We start from the raw sequence: 23,646 nt of genomic DNA, 5'->3' as shown, positions 1-23,646 counted from the left end.
TAAAACTGGACTTGATGAAATATGGGGAAAAACCCCGACCCCCATAGACACTAGTACTGTGAATAAAAGCCAAACCTCAACACAAAACGCACAGAGGCAGGCTGCATTCCAAGGGATCAATTTCAAACATTCCAACATCACAACAGAACTGATACTGTTAAAGGACTGGAATTTGGGACATTATTATAACAGTGACACAGGATAACTGCCATCATGTTAAGTGATTGGGGAGGCCATTGTTACAACTAACCGGCCCCAGACCACAGCATTCACTCCTGTCAAGACAGGAGAGAAACCTTTTCATGTATATCAGCTCTGGAGTCTGGAATACCTCACCTTGGTGGAGTTCATTGTTCTCAGTCATGGAAATAACATCAGCACTGAGTGGATCAGTCTGGACCAGGCAGATAACAGAGGAAAAGGATTAAAAGGTACTAAGTACTGACAATCCAGCAGGATGGCTTCAGGAGATGTGTTTATGATATTTTGATAAGGATCATAAAAAGGACCAGATCGAAGGGTTTGGCACTGCAGTCAAGGAGGGGGGTCAGGAACGGTCAACCTGGCTCATGGACCTACAAATTCACACCGGACGGACCAACCGCATAGAGGATTGTAAGTTATCAGCCAAATCCGAGGGGTATTTGGGGCTGAGAGTTTAAAGCAATTTTAAGTGTAACAACCAAACCCTGGGAGGGTTTGGGTTTTGAATTGAGTGAGTTTGGGACAGAAACGTGAGGTTTTGCCTGTGGTTTTTTTCGAAAAAGGTTTATAGAGTCATACAGCACAGAAACAGGCCCTTCGGCCCATCGTGTCTGTGCCGGCCATCAAGCACCTAACTATTCTAATCCCATTTTCCAGCACTTGGCCCGTAGCCTTGTATGCTATGGCATTTCTAGTGCTCATCTAAATACTTCTTAAATATTGTGAGGGTTTCTGCCTCTACCACCTCTTCAGGCAGTATATTCCAGATTCCAACCACCCTCTAGGTGAAAAATGTTTTCCTCAAATCCCCTCTAAACCTCCTGCCCCTTCCCAGTGTGCGTGAAACCGTAGCCCAGTGAGGGGTGAATGTTCTCCACCCTGTCTGAGGGCAGAGGTCATTACAAGAGTCAGTCATACAGGCAATGAACGGGAATAACCTATCCCTCCAAGGCTCTGCACATGGCAATGCCAATCCTAACAATGGGTCAGCCGCAGTAATGCCAATTCAGCCCCCTGCACACACAATAAGATCCACTCCACACATCTTCCTCTTTAACATCTGTGAGGGGGAAAGGTTTCAAGTTTCAGAAATAATTCGTGGTTCGTGTTTACTTACTTCAGTAATATTGAGGGCATGGGAATCTCCAGGAACTGCTCCCGTAGAGGAAAGAATGGCAGCAGCCCAGTGTAAAACAGGCCTATCAGTAGGAGTACTCGCTGCAGGCTGAACAGGATTGGGATTCTCGGATTCTGTCAAGCCAACAAGAACAAAGCACTTCAGACGTGGGCCAGGAAACAGGCGACAGGTTAAGAAGCTTGCGTGCAACAATCAGATCCCTCAAAGGTCCCCTAGACACTGAGTTACTTGGGCTGTGCAGTCACAGTAATGCAAACAAACCTATCAGCTGTTTTGTATATTAACAGCAATGACCTGAAAGACCAGTTAATTGGTATTTGCTAGTGGCGCCTAAGGGAGGAAATATTAACCAGGACACCAGAACACCCTGTTCAGCCAATAGTGCTGTGGATCTTCAACATCCATCCAGAGCCTTGGTTTAATGCCTCATTAAAGGATGGCACCTCCTACTGTGCAGCACTCCTGCAGAACAGCACTGGAGTGTCAGCCTAGCTACGTGTTCGAGCCCTAGCGTGGGGCTTGATCTCATGATCATCTGACTTGGTGGTGAAAGTGCCAATAACTGAGTGTCTTACGTCATTTACACCTGTTTCTAGTAACCCTCTTGTGAGATTGTAGGATTGTGACTTTCTTACACTGGGCTGGGAAAATGCAAAGTAAGACGTGCAACAGAGAAGCAGAAAGAACTTTCTGAGCTCTCACTGTAATGGCTACATCCTTTACCCATGCTGCTTAGAGTGAATGAAAGCCAGTCATCTATTTCCTCTGGTGGGGGAAAATCTAGAAAAAAAAGTTTAACAAACTTAAAATTAGAGCTAGGCCATTCAGGAGTGAATGAGGAAACACTGCTTCACACAAAGAGTAACAGAAGTGGACCTTCCTTCCCTAAAAGGCAGTGGGTGCTGGGAGTCAATTCAAATGGTCAAGAATGAGACTGAAAGACTTTTGTTGGGTTACATTATCACGGGATATGGAGCCAAAGTAAGTAAGCATTGAGGTACAGATCAGCCGTGATCCAACTGAACGATGGAACAGGAGTTTGAGGGGTTGAATGGCCTCCTCCAGCTCACATCTCTTTCCAATAACATTTCAGCATCGACTTTCTCGAGGGAAACCGTATATGCACTGCAACTTACTGCTAAGGCCCCAAGGCAGGGTCTCACACGCTTTGCAACTCTCCCTGAACATTTTCCCCAGAGTATGCGCCCTCAGCCCAGTGTGGCCAGAATCCAATGCTATGCTGGGGGCACTGACAGCAAAAATTGTGCTCATGGCCACTTCAACTGCCACCCAAAAGATACCACAAGCAATCGGCTACAAAGTTGTCCTGGAGAAAGGCCCGCAGATATCCCAATCTGAGCTTCCCGACTACAAGGTGCCAAAACCTGTGGGACACAACAGAGCTGCACTGCAGCAGGGCTCACCGTTCTGTAACATTTCTTCACGATGTCTTCACTAGCATTGCCCCAGACAGTGAGGTCCTGCCGATTAAACTCTTTCACCAAATCCGATACCTGGCACATAACAGATAGACCAAACCAGGTGAAGGTGGGACATTAAAAACAGCCAGACAGATCTGTCAGTCTAATTACACAGTTCTCAACTTTGTTACATCAAAGACTTTGTTACACGAGGTGAAACCAGACAGTTTGCAACCTTGGTGTGTCATATGTAATCTCAAGGTGAACTACCAATCGCATATCCACATTCCCACTAAGACCGCCTATTTCCACCTCTGTAACATCAGCTCATCCGCTACTGATACGCTCATCCTTCCTTTGTTACCTCTAGACTTGACTATTTCAACGTACTCCTGGCTGGTCTCCCACATTCTACTCTCTGTAAACTTTAGGTCATCCAAAACTCTGCTGCCCATGTCTTAACTCGTACCAAGTCCCGTTCACTCATCACCCCTGTGCTTGCTGACCTACATTGGCTCAGCTAAGCCACGCCTCGGTTTTAAAATTCTCATCCTGGTTTTCAAACCTCTCCCTATCTCTGTAATCTCCTCCAGCCCCACAACCCTCTGAAATATCTGCACTCTGTTAATTCTTGCGTATCCCCAATTTTAATCGCTCCACCACTAGTGGCCGTGCCTTCAGCTGCCTGGGGCCCAAGCTCTGGTAATTCCCTCCCTAAACCTCTCTCTCCCCCTTTAAGACACTCCTTAAAACTTACCTCTTAGACCAAGCTTCTGGCCATCAGCCCTATTATCTCCTAACATGGCTCAGTGCCATATTTTGCTTTATAATGCTCTGTGAAGTGCATTAGGATATTTTATTGTTATATGCACTAAATAAATACAAGCTGCGATGGTTGAGATGTTCGCCCTGGCTGTTTAAGCAGTTGACATGAGGCAGGTGACACCTGGTAGTGTCCACTCCCTGCAGTGAATCTGCTTCCACCATTATCAGCCAGTACCTTCCAGGTCATTGCAACTCGCTGCGTGAAACCATTTCTCATCTCTTGGCCCACCCCAGACCTTTTGCTAATTATCTTTAAAAAGGGAGAGCAAAATATACTGCAGCTGCTGGAAATATGAAATTAAAAACAGAAGCAGGTTTACGGGGAAAAACCTGGGGTGTTAGAGTAAATTGGACAGCTTTTCCAAAGATGGGCTGAATGACTCCTTCTGTCCTGTAAGGTTTTGTGCTGGAAAATACTCAGCAGGTCAGGCAGTATCTGCAGGGAGAGAAGCAGAGCTAATGTTTTAGCTCAATGACCTTTCATCAGAATTGCTGCTAATGAAACCAGCCTGTTTTGATGAACAGTCACGGACCTGAAACTTTGACTCTCTTTCTCTTAAAAGGCAGCCTAACCTGCTGAGCGTTTTCCAGCATCGTTTTAATTTTATTGCTTAATGAGAAAAAAAGTTCACCCCCCCCCCCCCCCCCACAATTAGGTACCTTTTGAATGAGGATGTTATTGTTGACTTTAATGTCAATGTTGATGGGGGTGTTTGGAAAGTCTTCAAATACTTCCTTCAGTAGCGGAATCTTTCTATCTTCGCCTCCCACACAGAAGCAATCTAAAGCAAAGGGACGAACAATTGGCCACAGATTTAACCAATGGACCAGCAGTAGTCGACAAACACACAGACATACCAAAGCGCTCACAGATCAACTGATGACCAAGGCATGTCATCCAATAGGAAGAGGGCTGGACTGTTCCAGGTTCTGTGCATCACCGAGCTTTCCCCAGCAGAGACAATGCACCTGTAAGCTGCCCCCACTACTCTCCTGCGAACCCCCCCCCGCCCCCCAAGCCACATAACCGTCCCCAACCCCTTCAAAGTTAATCCACTCTGGCCCCGAGTGCATCCTCAATTTCCTTCGCTCCACTATTGGTGGCTGTGCCTTCAGCTGTCTACACATATGTGGCTCGGTGTTGTACTTTATCTGATAATTACCTGTGAAGCATCTTACGATATTTGAATGTGTTGAGGGCACTTTCTAAATACAAGTTGCTGCTGTGTCAACTTGCTCAGGGAAGAATCGACAGGAGGGGCGAAATTGGGAATAAAAGAGATAACTCATTGTGCAGCTTTGTTTCCCCACCCCTCCCCCATTTGGGAACAAAGAACAGTACAGCACAGGAACAGGCCATTCGGCCCTCCAAGCCTGCGCCGATCTTGATGCCTGCCTAAACTAACACCTTCTGCACTTCCGGGGTCCGTATCCCTCTATTCCCTTCCTATTCATGTATTTGTCAAGATGCCTCTTAAACGTCGCTATCGTACCTGCTTCCCCCAGCAGCAGGTTCCAGGCACTCACCACCCTCTGTGTAAAGAACATGCCTCGCATATCCCCTCTAAACTTTGCCCCTCTCACCTTAAACCTATGTCCCCTAGTAACTGACTCTTCCACCCTGGGAAAAAGCTTCTGACTATCCACTCTGTCCATGCCGCTTATAACTTTGTAAACCTCAATCATGTCGCCCCTCCACCTCCGTCGTTCCAGTGAAAACAATCCGAGTTTATCCAACGTCTCCTCATAGCTAATGCCCTCCAGACCAGGCAACATCCTGGTAAACCTCCTCTGTACCCTCTCCAAAGCCTCCACGTCCTTCTGGTAGTGTGGCGACGAGAATTACACGCAATATTCTAAGTGTGGCCTAACTAAGGTTCTGTACAGCTGCAGCATAACTTGCCTATTTTTATACTCTATGCCCCGACCGATGAAGGCAAGCATGCCGTATGCCTTCTTGACTACCTTATCCACCTGCGTTGCCACTTTCAGTGACCTGTGGACCTGTATGCCCAGATCTCTCTGCCTGTCAATACTCCTAAGGGTTCTGCCATTTACTGTATACCTCCCACCTGCATTAGACCTTCCAAAATGCATTACCTCACATTTGTCTGAATTAAACTCCACCTGCCATTTCTCCGCCCAAGTCTCCAACCGATCTATATCCTGCTGTATCCTCTGACAATTCTCATCACTGTCCGCAACTCCAACAACCTTTGTGTCGTCCGCAAACTTACTAATCAGACCAGCTACATTTTACTCCAAATCACTTATATATACTACAAACAGCAAATGTCCCAACACTGATCCCTGTAGAACACCACTAGTCACATCCCTCCATTCAGAAAAGCACCCTTCCACTGCTACTCTCTGTCTTCTATGACCAAGCCAGTTCTGTATCCATCTTGCCAGCTCACCTCTGATCCCATGTGACTTCACCTTTTGTATCAGTCTGCCATGAGGGACCTTGTCAAAGGCTTTACTGAAGTCCATGTATATGACATCTACAGCCCTTCCCTCATCAATCATCTTTGTCACTTCCTCAAAAAACTCAATCAAATTAGTGAGACACGACCTCCCCTTCACAAAACCATGCTGCCTCTCGCTAATAAGTCCATTTGTTTCCAAAAGGGAGTAAATCCTGTCCCGAAGAATCCTCTCTAATAATTTCCCTACCACTGACGTAAGGCTCACCGGCCTATAATTTCCTGGATTATCCTTACCACCCTTCTTAAACAAAGGAACAACATTGGCTATTCTCCAGTCCTCTGGGACCTCACCTGTAGCCAATGAGGATGCAAAGATTTCTGTCAAGGCCCCAGCAATTTCTTCCCTTGCCTCCCTCAGTATTCTGGGGTAGATCCCATCAGGCCCTGGGGACTTATCTACCTTAATACTTTGCAAGACACCCAACACCTCCTCCTTTTTGATAATGAGATGACTGAGACTATCTACACTCCCTTCCCTAGGCTCATCATCCACCAAGACCTTCTCCTTGGTGAATACTGATGCAAAGTACTCATTTAGTACCTCGTCCATTTCCTCTGGCTCCACACATAGATTCCCATCTCTGTCCTTGAGTAGGCCAACCCTTTCCCTGGTTACCCTCTTGCTCTTTATATACATATAAAAAGCCTTGGGAATTTCCTTAATCCTGTTTGCCAATGACTTCTCATAACCCCTTTTAGCCGTCCTGACTCCTTGCTTAAGTTCCTTCCTACTGTCTTTATATTCCTCAAGGGATTCGTCTGTTCCTAGCCTTCCAGCCCTTACGAATGCTTCCTTTTTCTTTTTGACGAGGCCCACAATATCCCGCATTATCCAAGGTTCCCGAAACTTGCCAAACTTCAAATTCTTCCTCACAGAAACATGCTGGTCCTGGATTCTAATCAGCTGACGTTTGAAAGACTCCCACATCTCAGATGTTGATTTACCCTCAAACAGCCGCCCCCAATCTAAATTCTTCAGTTCCTGCCTAATATTGTTGTAATTCGCCTTCCCCCAATTTAGCACCTTCACCCGAGGACTACTCTTATCCTTATCCACAAGTACCTTAAAACTTATGGAATTATGGTCAATGTTCCCGAAATGCTCCCCTACTGAAACTTCGACCACCTGGCCGGGCTCATTCCCCAATACCAGGTCCAGTACGGCCCCATCCCTAGTTGGACTATTTACGTATTGTTTCAAGAAGCCCTCCTGGATGCTCCTTACAAATTCTGCCCCATCCAAGCCCCTAGCACTAAGTGAGTCCCAGTCAATATAGGGGAAGTTAAAATCACCCACCACTACAATCCTGTTACCTTTACATCTTTCCAAAATCTATCTACATATCTGCTCCTCTACCTCCTGCTGGCTGTTAGGAGGCCTGTAGTAAACCCCCAACATTGTGACTGCACCCTTCCTATTCCTGAGCTCCACCCATATTGCCTCGCTGCATGACCCCTCCGAGGTGTCCTCCCGCAGTACAGCTGTGATATTCTCCTTAACCAGTAATGCAACTCCCCCACCTGTTTTACATCCCCCTCTATCCCGCCTGAAGCTTCTAAATCCTGGAACATTTAGCTGCCAATCCTGTCCTTCCCTCAACCAAGTCTCTGTAATAGCAACAACATCATAGTTCCAAGTACTAATCCAAGCTCTAAGTTCATCTGCCTTACCTGTTATACTTCTTGCATTGAAACAAATGCACTTCAGACCACCAGTCCCGCTGTTCCCTGCAACATCTCCCTGCCTGCACTTCCTCTTAGTCTTACTGGCCTTATTTACTAGTTCCCCTTCATTTATTTCACTTGCTGTCCTACTGCTCTGGTTCCCACCCCCGCCACACTAGTTTAAACCCTCCCGAGTGACGCGAGCAAACCTCGCAGCCAGGATATTTGTGACCTTCCAGTTTAGATGCAACCCGTCCTTCTTGTACAGGTCCCATCTGTCCCTGAAGAGATCCCAATGGTCCAGATATCTGAAACCCTCCCTTCTACACCAGCTGTTCAGCCATGTGTTTAGCTGCACTATCTTTCTATTTCTAGCCTCACTGGCACGTGGCACAGGGAGTAATCCCGAGATTACAACCCTAGAGTTCCTGTTTTTTTAACTTTCTACCTAACTCCCTAAACTCCCCCTGCAGGACCTCATCATTATTCCTGCCTATGTCGTTGGTACCGATGTGTACCACAACCTCTGGCTGTTCACCCTCTCCCTTCAGAACGCCCCCTTGTCCGTTCAGAGACAATGTTTTATGGCACTGGGCTAAAATCCCAGCGGTTGAGATTTGAAAGCCGCCTTGACAAGGTGTAGCGGTGAACTCAATAAATCGGCTAACTTCTGGGGCTTCATTAAAACTCAACCGGTTCGTTGAAGCTCCTCGTGTTTGGCTCACTTCTAGAGTGGAGCAGCGATCTCTCCAGTTGCAAAAACAACTGCTACAAAGCAGCATAAAGAGTCCCACAGTTGTGTAAGATTAGTGTATGATCTTGTCTTATCAGGCAACACTGAAGAGGCTGCAGGGCTCTTTTCCCTAGAAGAGAGAAGGTTGGGGGAGACACGGGGGGGGTGGGGGGGGGGGGGGTGGGGGGGGGACGGTGATCTGCTAGAGGTCTTTAAAATCATGAAGTGATTTGATAGGGTAGGATTGGAAAAGACCTTTCTATTTATGATGGAGTCTAAAAGTAGGGGTCATAAATCTAAATTGGTCTCAAAAAATCCAATAGGAGAAAGCTCTTTACCCAGTGGTGAGAATGTGGAACTTGCTACCACAGGGAGTGGTTGAGGTGAATAGCATAGATACATTTAAGGGGAAGCTGGATAAACACATGAGAGAGAAAGGAATACGAACATACGAATTAAGAGCAGCAGTAGGCCACTCGGCCCCTCGAACCTGCTCCGCCATTCAATAAGTTCATGGCTGAACTGATTACTCCACATTTCCACCTACCCCCGATAACCTTTCACCCCCTTGCTTATCAAGAATCCTATCTACCACTGCCTTAAAAATATTCAAAGACTCTGCTTCCATCGCCTTTTGAGGAAGACTCGCAAGCCTCAGAGAAAAAATTTCTCCTCAGCTCTGTCTTAAATGGGCTACCCCTTTTTTATTTAAGGAGGATATGCTGATTGTGTGAGATGTAATAAGCTGGGAGGAGGCTCGAGGGAAACATAAACACTGGCATGGATCAGCTGGGCTGAATGGCCCGTTTCTGTGCTGTAAATACTATGTTATAGTAAGAACTTAAGAAATAGGAGCAGGGAAAGGCCATTCAGCCCCTCGAGCATGGCTGATCTTCTACCTCAACTTCACCTGAAATGACTTTGTGTTCTAGATTCCCCGGCCAGGGCAAACATCTTCCCATCATCCACCCTGTCAAGCCCCTTAAGAATTTTATATGTCTCAATAAGATCACATCTCATTCTTCTAAACTCTGGGGAATTTTGGCCTGTTATACTCAATTCTCATAGGACAATCTCCTGATCCCAGGAATCAAGTTGAGTGGAATCTTCGATGCATTCCCTTCAAGGCAAGAAGATCTATTGAACAAATATTTGTGCCTGTCTTCACAACAGAAGACACAAATTACATACCAGAAATATTAAGTGAGGAACTTAAAGTAATTAATATCAGCTGAAATAAAAGTATTGGAGAAACTTAAGGGACTAAAAGCTGAAAAATCCCCAGCACGTGATGGCCTACATTCTGGGGTTCTAAAAGAGGTAGCTGCAGTGATAGTGGATACACCCGTTATGATTTTCCAAAATTCCCTAGATTCTAGAATGGTCCCAGCAGGTTGGAAGATAGCAAATGTAACAGCACTATTTAAGAAAGGAGGGATAAAGAATACAGGGAACTACAGGCCAGTTAGCTCGACATCAGTCATCGGACAAATGCTGGAATCCATTATGAAGGATGGCTTAACAGCTTAGAAAATCATGGTATGATCAGACAAAGTCAACATGGTTTTACAAAAGGGGAATGTGTTTGATAAATTTATTAGAGTTTTTTGAGGATGCAACAGTAGGGTAGATAAAGGGGAAACCAGTAGATGTAGTATACCTGGATTTCCAAAAGACATCTAATAAGGTGCCAAAAAACATTAATACGAAAGCTAAGGGCTCATGGAGTTGGGGTAATATAGTAGTATGGAGAGAGGATTGGTTCATAGGCAGGAATCAAAGGCTAGGGATTACAGGGGCATTTTCAAGTTGACAGGTTGTAACTAGTGGAGTGCCGCAAGGATCAGTGCTGGGGTCTCAGCTAATTACAATCTATATTAATGACTTGGACAAAGAGACCAAGAGTAATGTATCTAAGTTTTCTGACGATACAAAGCTAGGTGGGAATGTAAGCTGAGAGGAGGACATAAAGAGGCTGTAAAGAGATATAGACAGGTTAAGTGAGTGGGCAACAAGGTGGCAGAAGGAGTATAATGTGGGGAATGTGAGGTTATTCAACTTGATAGTAAGAATAGAAAAGTAGAATATTTTTCAAAGACCTGAAACCTGGGTGTATTCATATAAGCAACACTGAATGTTAGCATGCAGGTACAACAAGCAATTAGGAAAGCAAATGGCATGTTGGCCTTTATTGCAAGGGGATTGCAAGAATAAGGAAGTCTTGCTATAATTGTGCAGGACTCTGGTGAGACCACATCTGGAATACTGTGTGCAGTTTTGGTCTCCATAAGGAAGGATATACTTGCATTGGAGTGGTACAGCGAAGGTTCACTAGATTGGTCCCTGAGATGACAGGGTTGTCCCATGATGAGAGGTTGAGTAAACTAGGCGTACACTCACTGGAGTTTAGAAGAATGAGAGGTGATCTCATTGAAACATACAAGATTCTGAAGGGGCGTGACAGGGTAGACACAAAGAGGTTGTTTCCCCTGGCTGGGGAATCTAGAACATGGAGGCACAGCCTCAAGATAAGAGGTCGATCGGTCGATCATTTAGAACTGAGATGAGGAGAAATTTCTTCACTTGAAGGGTTGTGGATGTTGCCCACCTCCTTCTGGAATGTGTCTTTGCAAAGCAGGTGTGGAAAGAGATGCAGTGGTTTTTGCCGAGGTTCATCCCGAGCAGCTCCGTAACACAGGAGTCTGTGCTCCACGGGCTGTTCCCAGGGAAGCACACCGAGATAAACATCAACAGCTGCTGGAAGACCATCAACTCGGTGAAAGACGCTCTTTGGTCTGCCCGAAACTTGCTGGCTCTTCCAGTGCAAAGAGTTGCCCACGACAGAGTGTTGCAGACTGGCACATTCCAAGGTCCAGGACTATGTGCTGAGGGACGCACTAAAGCTTGGGGCAGCCGCAGCAAAGGCTCAATGGGGAAAGACCACTGTGTAAGGTCTGCCTGCTATAGTGAACCGAGGGGCTGGAACCTGTGTAAAACCCCTCTGGCTGTACGCACCAGAATATGGTTTTGCCGTGTAATGCAAATGTACACTTTCTGTATCGAAGGAAACTGATTTCTTTTGCACTTTCTGGAATGTCAACTTGGAACTGTTTTGAAATTTTTTGTAATGTAATTTTTACAGATTTTTATGAAAAAAGTATATTTTTGGGAAAAAAGGCTGAGATAGACAGCTTTTTGGTCTCTCGTGGAATCAAAGGATATGGGGAGTGGGTGGGAAAGTGGAGTTGAGGCAGATTAGCTATGATCATATTGAATGGCAGAACAGGCTCGACAGGCTGTGTTTTAAAAAATTCTTTCATGGGATGTGGGTGTCACTGGCAAGGCCAGCATTTGTTGCCCACCCCTAATTGCCCTTGAACTGAGTGGCTTGCTCGGCCATTTAAGAGGACATTTAAGAGTCAACTACATTGCTGTGGGTCTGGAGTCACATGTAGGCCAGACCAGGTAAGGAGATAGATTTCCTTCCCTAACGGATATTAGCGAATCAGATGGGTTTTTTTTAAGGACAATTGATGATAGTTTCATGGTGCTATTACTGAGACTAGCTTTCAATTACAGCTTTTTAATTAATTAATTGAATTTAAATTGAATCAGCTGCCATGGTGGGATTTGAACCCTTGTCCCCAGGGCATTCACTTGGGCCTCTGCATTACTAGTTCAGTGACATTACCACTATGCCTTCATCATGGTCTACTCCCACTCCTACTTCTTATGTTCCTTACATAAGGAGATCAAAACTGCACACAGTACTTTAGATGTGGCCTTATCAAGTCCCTCTACAACTGCAGTAAGACCTCTTTACTCTTGTACTCCAAACCCTTTGTAAAGCAGGACAACTGGGACCGAGCAGCCCTGCCAATGACGTCACATTGGAGAATGAAGACAATATATAAAGCTGCCCATTGAAACTCGCTGCTGTGAGAATTGACAGTCACAAACAGTACCTTGGTGCATCACCTCATCAATTCATCCCATCCCAATCCTTCATGATCCTTGTAATTAAATTCCTCCGTGGCTTCAACCCTCTTCCAGTGCTACAACCACCCACTGCCCACTCCAAACTCTCCGTCTTCCACCCATTCCTCCCCCCACCACCCCCCACACCATATTGGCAGCTGTGCCTTCACCCACCTACACCCCACTTTCTCTGGAAATCCCTCCCTAAACACCTCTCTCACTCCCTTAAAGACCCCCCTCCCTGGCCAAGCTTTGGGTCCCCCCTCCTAATATCTCCTTCTTTGGTTCAGTGCCCATTCTCATCAGCCACCTCGCTTTATGCTTTGGAACCTTGTTCCATGTTAAATGCACTGCATAAATCCAAGTTATTGTGAGTCCAGGTAACAAATGTCAGGGGTTCACAGCGGGAGGTGGCCATTCGACCCATTGTGTCTGTGCCGACTCTTTGCTGTAGCAACCCAAATGAATCCTGATGCCCTGCTCTCTTCCCCATGGCCCTGCAATCAGGTAGGACTCAGTCTGAGCCTTGCAACTACAGAGATTATCAAACCAGGCAGGTAACAAGGGAGTACAATTAATGGAAAAAGGGAGGAAAACATAAAAAAAGCCTCCCCCTCTCACCCCACCCCACTCCACCATTAAAGGGGAAACTGCACCTTTACGGAAGCAGCTAAATTCCACATCTAAAATCTTCATAATGTCCTGCTCTACCCTGGGGAATCCATTCCACTGCTTACATATGCTCAGCTTAAAACCACCCAATAGATAGAGCAGTTTCCGGAGCACAGAGGATTTTGGGTAGTATAGCCATCATTGTTGACTAGTTACTCTGAGGAATGACATGTCAGGAAACCACTGGCGGAGTGGTCTGAGTTGGAGATTCACGTGATGTAACCTCTTGGAATGTGGTCCAACTGGAGTTGGCAACCCTATCCATGGGTCACAAGATGGCATGAGGAATTCTTTCTTTCTCCCTTCCATCAATCAAGACTCCAACAGCAGCGCCCCCTTAAGCTCTCCCAGTTGAGCTCAGCTAAAATCAACATCAGACCGTTGAAGCAGAGATTCCTGGCCCAAATGGCTCCAGCGAAATGGTGCAATTACACTGCAATTATTCTCTTTAAAAAAAAAACCCAAACGGGACGACTGCTTTCCAGTGAGATGTATTGCAACATCATGGTACCTCAAGCAATTTGCAGATCAGCCGAGAGCCCCGTAGACAAGGCAAGATCGTCTTACCTTTCTTGAAAGAAACATGCAGCCTGCAATGGTAGGGCGGGAGCTCCTGTGAAGGGTTGGGTGGGGGTGGGGGTGGGGGTGGGGGTGGGAAAGGAAAAAAAGAACCGATTACGTAAGCACACTGATTACCCATACACTGATGTGCAGCAGTCACTTGATACATCAGCAAGACTAGTTCCAAAAAAAGAAGTTAACGTCACACAAGTCAAAACCATGCAACAGAGACAGGTCTCAATATGCAAACACAGGGTGACTCACTCAACAGAGACACAGTTCATCCAGCAGAGGAAGGGCTGGCAGAGTGAAGAGATCCTGGGGGAACCTCCCCCCTTAGACAAACAACTATCAGTCCTCATTTTGTACTTTTGTTCTGCATCTTATAATCACAGATATTGATATATATTTTTTAAGCACGTTGCACGACCTTGGCCAGCTTCAATTAAGATCATGACAAGTTAGATGTGGATTGGTTCAGATAATGGTGGCTCACTAACCCATTTGATCTTGTCCTTCGCAAACATACTGTCTCCCAGGGTTGCCGATCCTCTCAGATTGTCCTGGATTTTCCCAGACAACTCAGGAGACACAACACACTCTAGGGTACAATCTTGTCCTGGTGCATCTAGTCAATAAAACCACCCAATAGATAGAGCAGTTCCTGTAGCACAGAGGATTCTGGGGATTGTAGCCGCCATTACTGACTAATTGCGACAAGGGATAACGCATCAGGCAACCAATAGTGGGAGTGGAGTCAGAGGTCATGTGATGAAAACTCCTTGAAACAGTCCAACCAGAGTTGGCAACACTACTGCTTCCTCATTACAGCTTGTACTTTATTGGCTGAAAAGCGCTTTGGGAAGTCCTGAGGTTGTGAAAGATGCTATATAAATGCAAATCTTTCTTTCTGCCAACAAACAGAGGGGGCCTCAGTTCAACTGCTTGTCCGAAGCCACCTCTGACAATGTAGTACTCCCCCAGCACTGTACCACTAATACTGTCAGCTCTGGGTTAGCAGTTCAAGTCCTGGGGTGGATGATTCTAACTCAGAGGCGGGTTTGCTAGTAACTTAGTCATACTGCAAGACTTGGCTGGTGATAGTGGAGAGGAATGATGTGGACATTATCCAACCCAAATAGAATGTCATTATAAGAATTACTGCTACCTTTTGACTGCACCAGGAATCGTTTTGATAAGATGGTTTGGGACAAAGACAAACCTTTGGCCTATTTGGTCTGATCTCATCACCGACCCCACTGATTTCCTGTTGTAATACTACGCTATTCCTTAAATGATTCCAGTTTCTCAGCCTCAAGCATTCCATCCTGGCACTCACCCCAGATGATGACATATCTCTATGTCTGTCCTACATTTGCCCTTTGAATCTGTGGCCTTTATCTCCCTGGAGAACCCATGAAATGCTCATTTTTTTCCAGATATTGAACGCTTAATCCAAGTCTTTGTTCAATGATATGCAGTTTAATGATTAAATATTACACAATACTATAAAATACACAGAGCAGCATCTCCACAGCTGTATTTTAAAAGAACATTGCTAAAGTTTCAGTTTTCAGGACAGTTGTTAGAGACAGTCCCTTTCTGGTTATTAATTCTACATTGGCCAGGTCAGAAAGAAAAGACTAGCTTGCATTTCTATAGCGCCTGGATGACCCAAAGCACTTTACAGCCAATTAGGTACTGCGGAAGTGTGGTCACTGTTGTGATGTAGGTCAACCCACTACTGCAGGTTTGAATTCTACTGAGATATTTGGTACCTTCCTTGGTTGTTTTTTTTATGTTGTTTTGAAAGGGGTTCATAGAACTAGACAAACAGCAGAGTCCCTGCTTCAGTTTAGTCATTGTTTTAAGAGTCAGAAAGCCATGGGTTTGAGACTCACTCCGAAACATGAGCCTGTAATCCAGGCCGACATTTACAGCCCACCACTGAGGGAGCCCTGCACTGTCAGAGGGGCAGTACTGATGGGAGGTGCCTCCCTTTGTGTGAGATATATAATCAATGGCTGCCTGTGCCACCTACTCGTGGATCAGAAAGATCCCATGCCACTGTTCACAGAAGAACAGAAAGCACTTGTGCCCTGCACTATATTCCTTCCTTCGGTCTTTCGTCTCATTTGTCGTTCCTGGGATCTTGCTGTGCACAAAATGGCTGCCACATTTGCCAACGTAACAATAAGCTGTACATTTGAAAGACACTAGCAAGGTGAAACTGCATTCTGTACTATCTGGCACGATGTGACAGGCTGATTCAAGGAAAATACAACAGTGATTAAAATAATTTTCAGAAATAGTTTAACGCTTACTGTAAACGTGAGGTCAGCTATTTGCACATTCACCCCCGTGGCTCTCTTTAAGTTGTCATCATGCGACACAACCACCTGTTCATCTTTGGTCATGTGACAGTCAAGCTCCAGCATCTCCGTTCCCAACTGCACGGCACTGAAACGGTTAAACGGTAAACATCATTTCCCTTACAAGTACCAATGAACCAGTCACAAATGTAAATTTAAATTTTCATAGAAAATAGACTGTATTATTAAAAAATGGTGATTTTATTCAATCCCAGCTTCCCGAACACCTTCAGTCAGTTGCTTTCACCTTGGTAATTAAAATCTAGACAGTTAAAAGTCAAGCATACAAGAATTGGAGGCAAACAAAGCGAAAATACCAGGTTCTCACTGACAACAGCACAAAAAGCGCCATTCGGCCCACTGTGTGCCCCGATTCTCTGCTGGCCCTACCCAAAGTTAATCACACTGCCCTGCTCTCTCCCCAAAACCCTGTACCTTCCTTTGCCTCAAATATTTATCCAATTTTCTCTTACATGGTGCCTGACCTACTCTGTGCACCAAAGCATTCCAAGCTCCAACAACCCTCAAATTTCTAATCCCTCTCCATACTCTCATGGCGACAATTTTTTTAAAAATTGATCTCTTGTTATGGGTATATGTCTATCAAAACTCTTCGTAACTTATAAAAGCCTCTGCTAAATTTCTTCAGCCTCTCTGTCCCCAGGAAAATGGATCCCTTCACCCATAGCCAAGAGAATAAAGAAACCTTGCTCAGTTGTACAGGGCTTTGATGAGACCAGACCTGGGGTGTTGTGTGCAGTTTTGGTCTCTGTACCTAAGGAAGGATAAACTTGCCTGACAGGGGGGGTGCAATGAAGGTTCACTAGATTGATTCCTGGTATGAGTGGGTTGTCCTATGAGGAGAGATTGAGTAGAATAGGCCTATAATCTGTGGAGTTGAGAAGAATGAGACATGACCTCATTGAAACATGCAAGATTCTGAGAGATTGTCAGGGCGGATGCTGAGAGGCTGGAAAGGCTAGAAATAGGGGGCAGAGTCTCAGAATAAGGTGTTGGCCATTTCAGACTGAGATGAGGAGAAATTTCTTCACTCAGACGTTTGTGAATCTTTGGAATTCTCTACCCCAGAGATCTGTGGATGCTGAGTTGTTGAGTACATTCAAGGCTGAAGTCGATAGATTTTTGGATTCTAAGGGAATCAAGGGATATTGTGATCAGGTGGGAAAGTGGGGTTGAGGATCAGCTGTGATCCTTATTTTTTTTTTTAATTCTTTCATGGGATGTGGGCATCACTGGAAAAGCCAGTATTTGTTGCCCATCCCTAATTGCCCTTGAGAACTGAGTGACTTGCTGGACCATTTCACAGGGCAGTTAAGAGTCAAATCTATCGCTGTGTGTCTGGAGTCACATGTAGGCCAGACCAGGTAAGGACGGCAGATTTCCTTCCCGAAAGGGCATTAGTGAACCAGATGGGGTTTTATAACAATTAATGATCGTTTCAAGGTACGATTACTGAGACAAAACTTCCAATTACAGATTTTTATTTAATTAATTGAATTTATTAATTTAAATTCCACCAGCTGCCATTCTGGGATTTGAACTGATGTCCCCAGGGTATTAACCTGGGCCGTTGGATTACTAGTTCACTGGCATTACCACTACGCCCCTGCCTCCCCTTTCCAGGGTTTCTCCGTGGGGGTCATCCGATAAACTCTCCTGTCCCCAACGTCTCCCATTTCTACAGAGCTTTTCATGACACAGGGCGTCCCAAAGTGCTTCGCAGCCAATGAAGTACTTTATGAAGTGTTGCCACTGTGGTAATGTAGGGTTACTAAATGGATTACCTGATCGGTCAGGTGAAAAGCCACAGACCAGGTCAGTGTGCTAAGAACCTCACAAGCTGGTCCAGATTCCAGACCAGCTAGCTTGTTAAAAATCTGTGCGACACTCATTCATCAAACACTAATTGTTCCCAATTCACGTCCCATATGTTCCACTGGTTGATATGCAGGTATCACACACAGAACCGGGCTGCAATGAGCTCAGTGTCAATTGTATCTGATGGTGCTCCTGTGAAATGCCCAGGGATGTTATACTGTGCTAAAGGTGCTTCACAAATGCAAGTTGTTTTTTTTTGCCCCAAAAATTACTCTATTCATAAAAATCTGTATAAAAAATACATTACAAAACAGTTCAAAACAGCACCAAGTTAACATTCCAAAAAGTGCAAAGGAAATCAGTTTTCTTCAATACAGGAGTGAGTTGCCTCACAACCCTTCCATTCCATTTTACATACAATGTACATTTTACAGCAAACCTATATTTTGGTGTATACAGCCCGAGGGGTTTTCCATGGACTCAGCCCCTCAGTTCACCTTGGTAGGGGGCCTTACACAGTGGTCTTTCCCCATTGAGCCTTTGCTGCAGCTGCCCCAAGCTTTAGTGCGTCCCTCAGCACATAGTCCTGGACCTTGGAATGTGCCAGTCTGCAACATTCGGTCGTGGACAACTCTTTGCGCTGGAAGACCAGCAGGTTTCAGGCAGACCAAAGGGTGTCTTTCACCAAATTGATAGTCTTCCAGCAGCAGTTGATGTTTATCTCGGTGTGCGTCCCTGGGAACAGCCCGTAGAGCACAGACTCCTGTGATACAGAGCTGCTTGGGATGAACCTCGACAAAAACCACTGCATCTCTTTCCAAACCTGCTTTGCAAAGACACATTCCAGAAGGAGGTGGGCAACCGTCTCTTCCTCACCACAGTCACCTCGAGGGCATTGTGCGGAGGGGGTGAGACTCTGGGTGTGCGGGAAGGATCTGACAGGGAGGGCCCTTCTCACCACCAGACAACCTACATCTTGGTGCTTGTTTGAAAGTTCTGGTGATGAAGCATTCTGCCAAATGACTTTAACAGTCTGCTCGGGAACCATCCGACAGGATCCACCATCTCCTTTTCCCGTAGGGCCTTGAGGACATTCCGTGCAGACCACTGCCTGATGGATTAGTGGCCAAAGGTTTTTTCCGCAGAAACTTTTCCACGAAGGATAGGTGGTAAGGCACAGTCCAACTGGATGGAGCGTTCCACGGCAATGTGACCAGGCCCATCCTTCGCAACACCGGGGACAGATAGAACCTCAGCACGTAGTGACACTTGGAGTTTGCGTACTGGAGGGCTACACACAGCTTGATACAGCCGTACACGAAGGTGGACATCAGGTTGAGGGCGACGTTGGGTACATTTTTCCCGTCCTTATCCAGAGGTTTGAACATCGTGTCCCTCCGGACCCGGTCCATTTTGGATCTCCACATAAAGCGGAAAATGGCTCAGGTCACCGCCACAGTGCAGGAGTGGGGTATGGGCCAGACCTGCGCCACGGACAGCAACAACGTGAGCGCCTCGCACCTGATGACCAGGTTCTTACCCACAATGAAGAGAGATCGTTGCTCCCACATGCTCAGCTTATGGTGTACCCTGGCTACTCGCTCCTTCCAGGTTTTGGTGCACGTCCCAGCCCTTCTGAACCATATCCCCAGCACCTTCAGGTAATCTGACCTGACGGTGAAGGGGACAAGGAATCGATCAGCCCAGTTCCCAAAGAACATGGCCTCGCTCTTGCTGTGGTTAACTTTGGCTCCCGAGGCCAGTTTGAACTGGTCACAGATGCTCATCAGTCAGCGAACGGACAGTGGAAATGAGCAGAAGACGGCGACATCATCCATGTACAGGGAGGTTTTAACCTGAGTGCCTCCACTGCCTGGGATTGTCACCCCCCTTATGCCCACATCCTTCCTAATAGACTCAGCAAAAGGTTCGATACAGCAAACAAAAAAGACCGGGGAGAGAGGACAGCCCTGTCTGACTCCAGATTGGATCGGGAAACTTTCTGATTCCCACCCATTGATTGAGACTGCGCTACTGATGTTTGTGCAGTGCAGTTTGATCCAATTGCAGATTCCCTCCCCAAACCCCATTTTGGAAAGCACGTCCATCATGTAGGTGTGCGATATCCTGTCAAAAGCCTTCTCCTGGTTCAAGCTGATGAGGCAGGTGTCCACCCTCCTGTCCCTTACATGGGCGATCGTATCCCTGAGTAGCGCGAGACAACTCCAGAGCCGACTTGACTCGACTGGCTGTGACTTTGGACAGAATCTTGTAGTCAACATTAAGCAGTGAGATGGGCCGCCAATTTCTGATTTCTGCCCTCTCCCTCATGTAGATGAGGATGATGATGCCTTTCCTCATGGATTCTGACATGCTGCCGGTCAGGAGCATACTCCCGTATACTTCCAGCATGTCCGGGCTGACCCAGTCCCACAGGGCCGAATACAACTCAACCGGTAAGCCATTGCTTCCGGGTGTTTTATTCGTCTCGAAGGACTTGACGGCCTTTGTCAGCTCATCCAGAGTTAGCGGCTTATCCAGTCTCTCCCTCATATAGATGACAGTTGATGCCGTAATCTAACATGAAGGACAGAAATCTCATCAACAGCTTCGAGCTCGGTTATCTGAATCCACAGCTCATGTTACACCCTTCAAGTAATTGCTCTATAGCGCTAATTATTTATGTGGTTTCTATTTGACCCAAATTCTCTTTAAACTGCAGTCTCGCATTTAAGATGGAGATGAGGAGAAATGTTTTCTCAGAGGGTTGTTAGTCTGAGGGGAATTCTTTTCCCCAGACAGCAGTGGATGCTAGGTCATTGAATATTTTTAAGGCTGAGTTAGATAGATTCTTGATGGACAAGGGAGTCAAAGGGCATGGGGGTAGACAGGAAAGTTGAGTTGAGGCCACCATCTGATCTTATCAAATGGCAGAGCAGGCTTGAGGGGCCGAATGGCCCACTCTTGCTCCTAATTCATATGCATGCTCGTCTGTATGTTTGCATGAGTACAGTCCTGAACCTACTTCCTATTGGCATCAATGACAATCAGTATCCGTAATGCATCTTTGGGGTAAAAAAAATGAACTCCCAACCAATGTGCTTCGTAAGTATCATCTGTGGCTCAGTGTGCACTCTTAGCCCCGAATCAGGAGATTGTGGATTCCAGAGCAGTGCTGAGGGAGTGCTACACTGTTAGAGGCACCATCTTTCAGATGAGACATTAAACCGAGACCTGGTCTGCTCTCTCAGGGGGATGTAAAAGATCCTGTGGCTCTAATTCGACGAGGAGAAATCCCCAGGGTCCTGGCGAATATTTATCCCTCAACCAATAACTAAGTGCAGATGATCTGATCATTTAAATCATTACCATTTTGTGGGATCTTGCTGTGTGTAACTTGGCTGCCGCACTTCCCTCCGTTACAGCCTCATTAATACTGGAAGGTAGCGGAGAGAGAGAAAAAAAGAGCTCACAAAATTGATTTCTAAATTGAGTGTATAGAATCATAGAATCTTACAGCATAGAACGTGACCATTCGGCCCAACGTGTCTGTGCCAGCTCTTGGAAAGATCTATCTAATTAGTCCCGCTACCCTGCTCTTTCCCCCTAGGCCAGAAAATGTTTCCTTTTCAAGTATTTTTCCAATTCTATTTTGAATGTAATGATTGAATCGGCTTCCACCGCCCTTCCGGGTAGTGCACTCCAGATTATAACACTCACTGTGTTAAAAAAAAAAAGTCTCATCTCCCCTCTGGTTCTTTTTTGCCAATTGTCCTAAATCTGTGACCTCTGGTTATCGACATCCACCCCCCACCCCCTTGCCAATGGAAACAGTTTCTCCCTACCTGTTCTATCAAAACACTTCATAATTTTGAACCTCTATTAGATTGCCCCTTAAACTTCTCTGCGCAGAGAAGGAGGATCTCCAGTCTCTCCACATAGATGAAGTCCCTCATCCCTGGGTATCATTCTAGTTAATTCCCTCTGCACCTTCTCCAAGTCCTTGGCATCTTTCCTCAAATGTGGTGCCTTCCATGTTTAAGCTCTTGTAATTGGTGATTGTTTTTTGGGAACTGGGCCGACCGATCCTTTGTCCCCTTCACCGTCAGGTCAGACTACCTGAAGGTGCTGGGGATATGGTTCGGAAGGGCCGGGGCGTGCACCAAAACCTGGGAGGAGCGAGTAGCCAGGGTACAACATAAGCTGAGCGTGTGGGAGCAGCGATCTCCCTTCATTATGGGTAAGAACCTGGTCATCAGGTGCGAGGCGCTCACATTGTTGCTGTAGGTGGCGCAGGTCTGGCCCATACCCCACTTCTGCACTGTGGTGGTCACCCGAGCCATTTTGCCATTTTCCGCTTCATCTGGGGATCCAAAATGGACCGGGTCCGGAGGGACACGATGTTCAAACCTCTGGATAAGGACGGGAAAAACGTACCCAATGTTGCCCTCTTCCTGAGATCCATCTTCGTGTGCGGCTGCATCAAGCTGTGTGTAGACCTCCAGTACGCAAACTCCAAGTGTCACTACGTGCTGAGGTTCTATCTGTCCCCGGTGTTGCGATGGATGGGCCTGGTCACATTGCCGCGGAACGTTCCATCCAGTTGGACTGTGCCGTACCACCTATCCTTCGTGGAAATGTTTGTGCGGAAAAACACCTTTGGCCACCGATCCATCAGGCAGTGGTCTGCACGGAATATTCTCAAGGCCCTACGGGAAAAGGAGATGGTGGATCCTGTCGGATGGTGCCCCGAGCAGACTGCCAAAATCATGTGGCGGAATGCCTAATCACCAGAACTTTCAAACAAGCACCTAGCTTGGCTGGTGGTGAGAAAGGCCCTCCCCGTCAGATCCGTCCTGCACTCCCGGAGTCTCACCCCCTCCGCACAATGCCCTCGAGGTGACTGTGGTGGGGAAGAGACGGTTGCCCAACCTCCTTCTGGAATGTGTCTTTGCAAAGCAGGTGTGGAAAGAGATGCAGTGGTTTCTGTCGAGGTTCATCCCAAGCAGCTCTGTAACACAGGAGTCTGTGCTCTACGGGCTGTTCCCAGGGACGCACATCGAGACAAACATCAACTGCTGGAGGACCATCAATTCGGTGAAAGACGCCCTTTGGTCTGCCCGAAACTTGCTGGTCTTCCAGCGCAAAGAGTTGTCCACCGCCGAATGTTGCAGACTGGCACATTCCAAGGTCCAGGACTACGTGCTGAGGGACGCACTAAAGCTTGGGGCAGCCGCAGCAAAGGCTCAATGGGGAAAGACCACTGTGTCCCCCCCACCAAGCTGAACTGACGGGCTGGAACCATGGGAAACCCCTCGAACTGTAGCCAGAAAATATTTGTTTGCTGTAAAATGTACATGGCATGAAAAATGAAATGGAAGGGTTGTGAGGCAACTCAATCCTGTATTGAAGGAAACTGATCTCCTTTGCACTCTTTGTCTTGTTTGACTTTGTGCTTTTTGGAACTGTTTTGTAATGTAATTTTTTTTTTTTTTTTTACAGATTTTATGAATAAAGTATATTCTGGAAATAAAAAAAAAGTTTAAGCTCTTGTAACTGGTGTGAAAGATGAATTTAAGATAAGAGGGATTGAGCATCCCACAGTTCTTTGATGCTCAACGGGAAAAGATTAAAGTTTAAGACGTTTGAGTTTCTCCAATTTACCCCCATTTGTTGATGGAAGCAGTTCCTGCTTCTCTTGTTTTTAGAAGGCAAAGCAGTGATTAGGACATTACGTTAATTATACAGT

The 23,646-nt window shown here is 46.2% G+C and overlaps 1 protein-coding gene across 1 annotated transcript in view; it reads right to left on the bottom strand.

The window, feature by feature from the left end:
* gdpd1 (glycerophosphodiester phosphodiesterase domain containing 1) overlaps positions 1-23,646 on the bottom strand; it is a 62,566-nt gene that overhangs the window by 8,648 nt on the left and 30,272 nt on the right. The window contains exons 3-7 of the mRNA XM_068010699.1: positions 16,011-16,146; positions 13,693-13,738; positions 4,249-4,370; positions 2,767-2,856; positions 1,322-1,455 (exon numbers count right to left, since the gene is read on the bottom strand). Of these exons, the coding sequence (XP_067866800.1) occupies positions 1,322-1,455; positions 2,767-2,856; positions 4,249-4,370; positions 13,693-13,738; positions 16,011-16,146 (528 nt within the window). The remainder of the gene's footprint in view (positions 1-1,321; positions 1,456-2,766; positions 2,857-4,248; positions 4,371-13,692; positions 13,739-16,010; positions 16,147-23,646) is intronic.

The sequence above is a fragment of the Heterodontus francisci genome, chromosome 30 (genome assembly GCF_036365525.1).
Source record: "Heterodontus francisci isolate sHetFra1 chromosome 30, sHetFra1.hap1, whole genome shotgun sequence".
Lineage (NCBI taxonomy): Eukaryota > Metazoa > Chordata > Chondrichthyes > Heterodontiformes > Heterodontidae > Heterodontus > Heterodontus francisci.
Note: the sequence above shows the minus strand (reverse complement) of the source record. Positions and strands in the feature narration are given on the sequence as shown.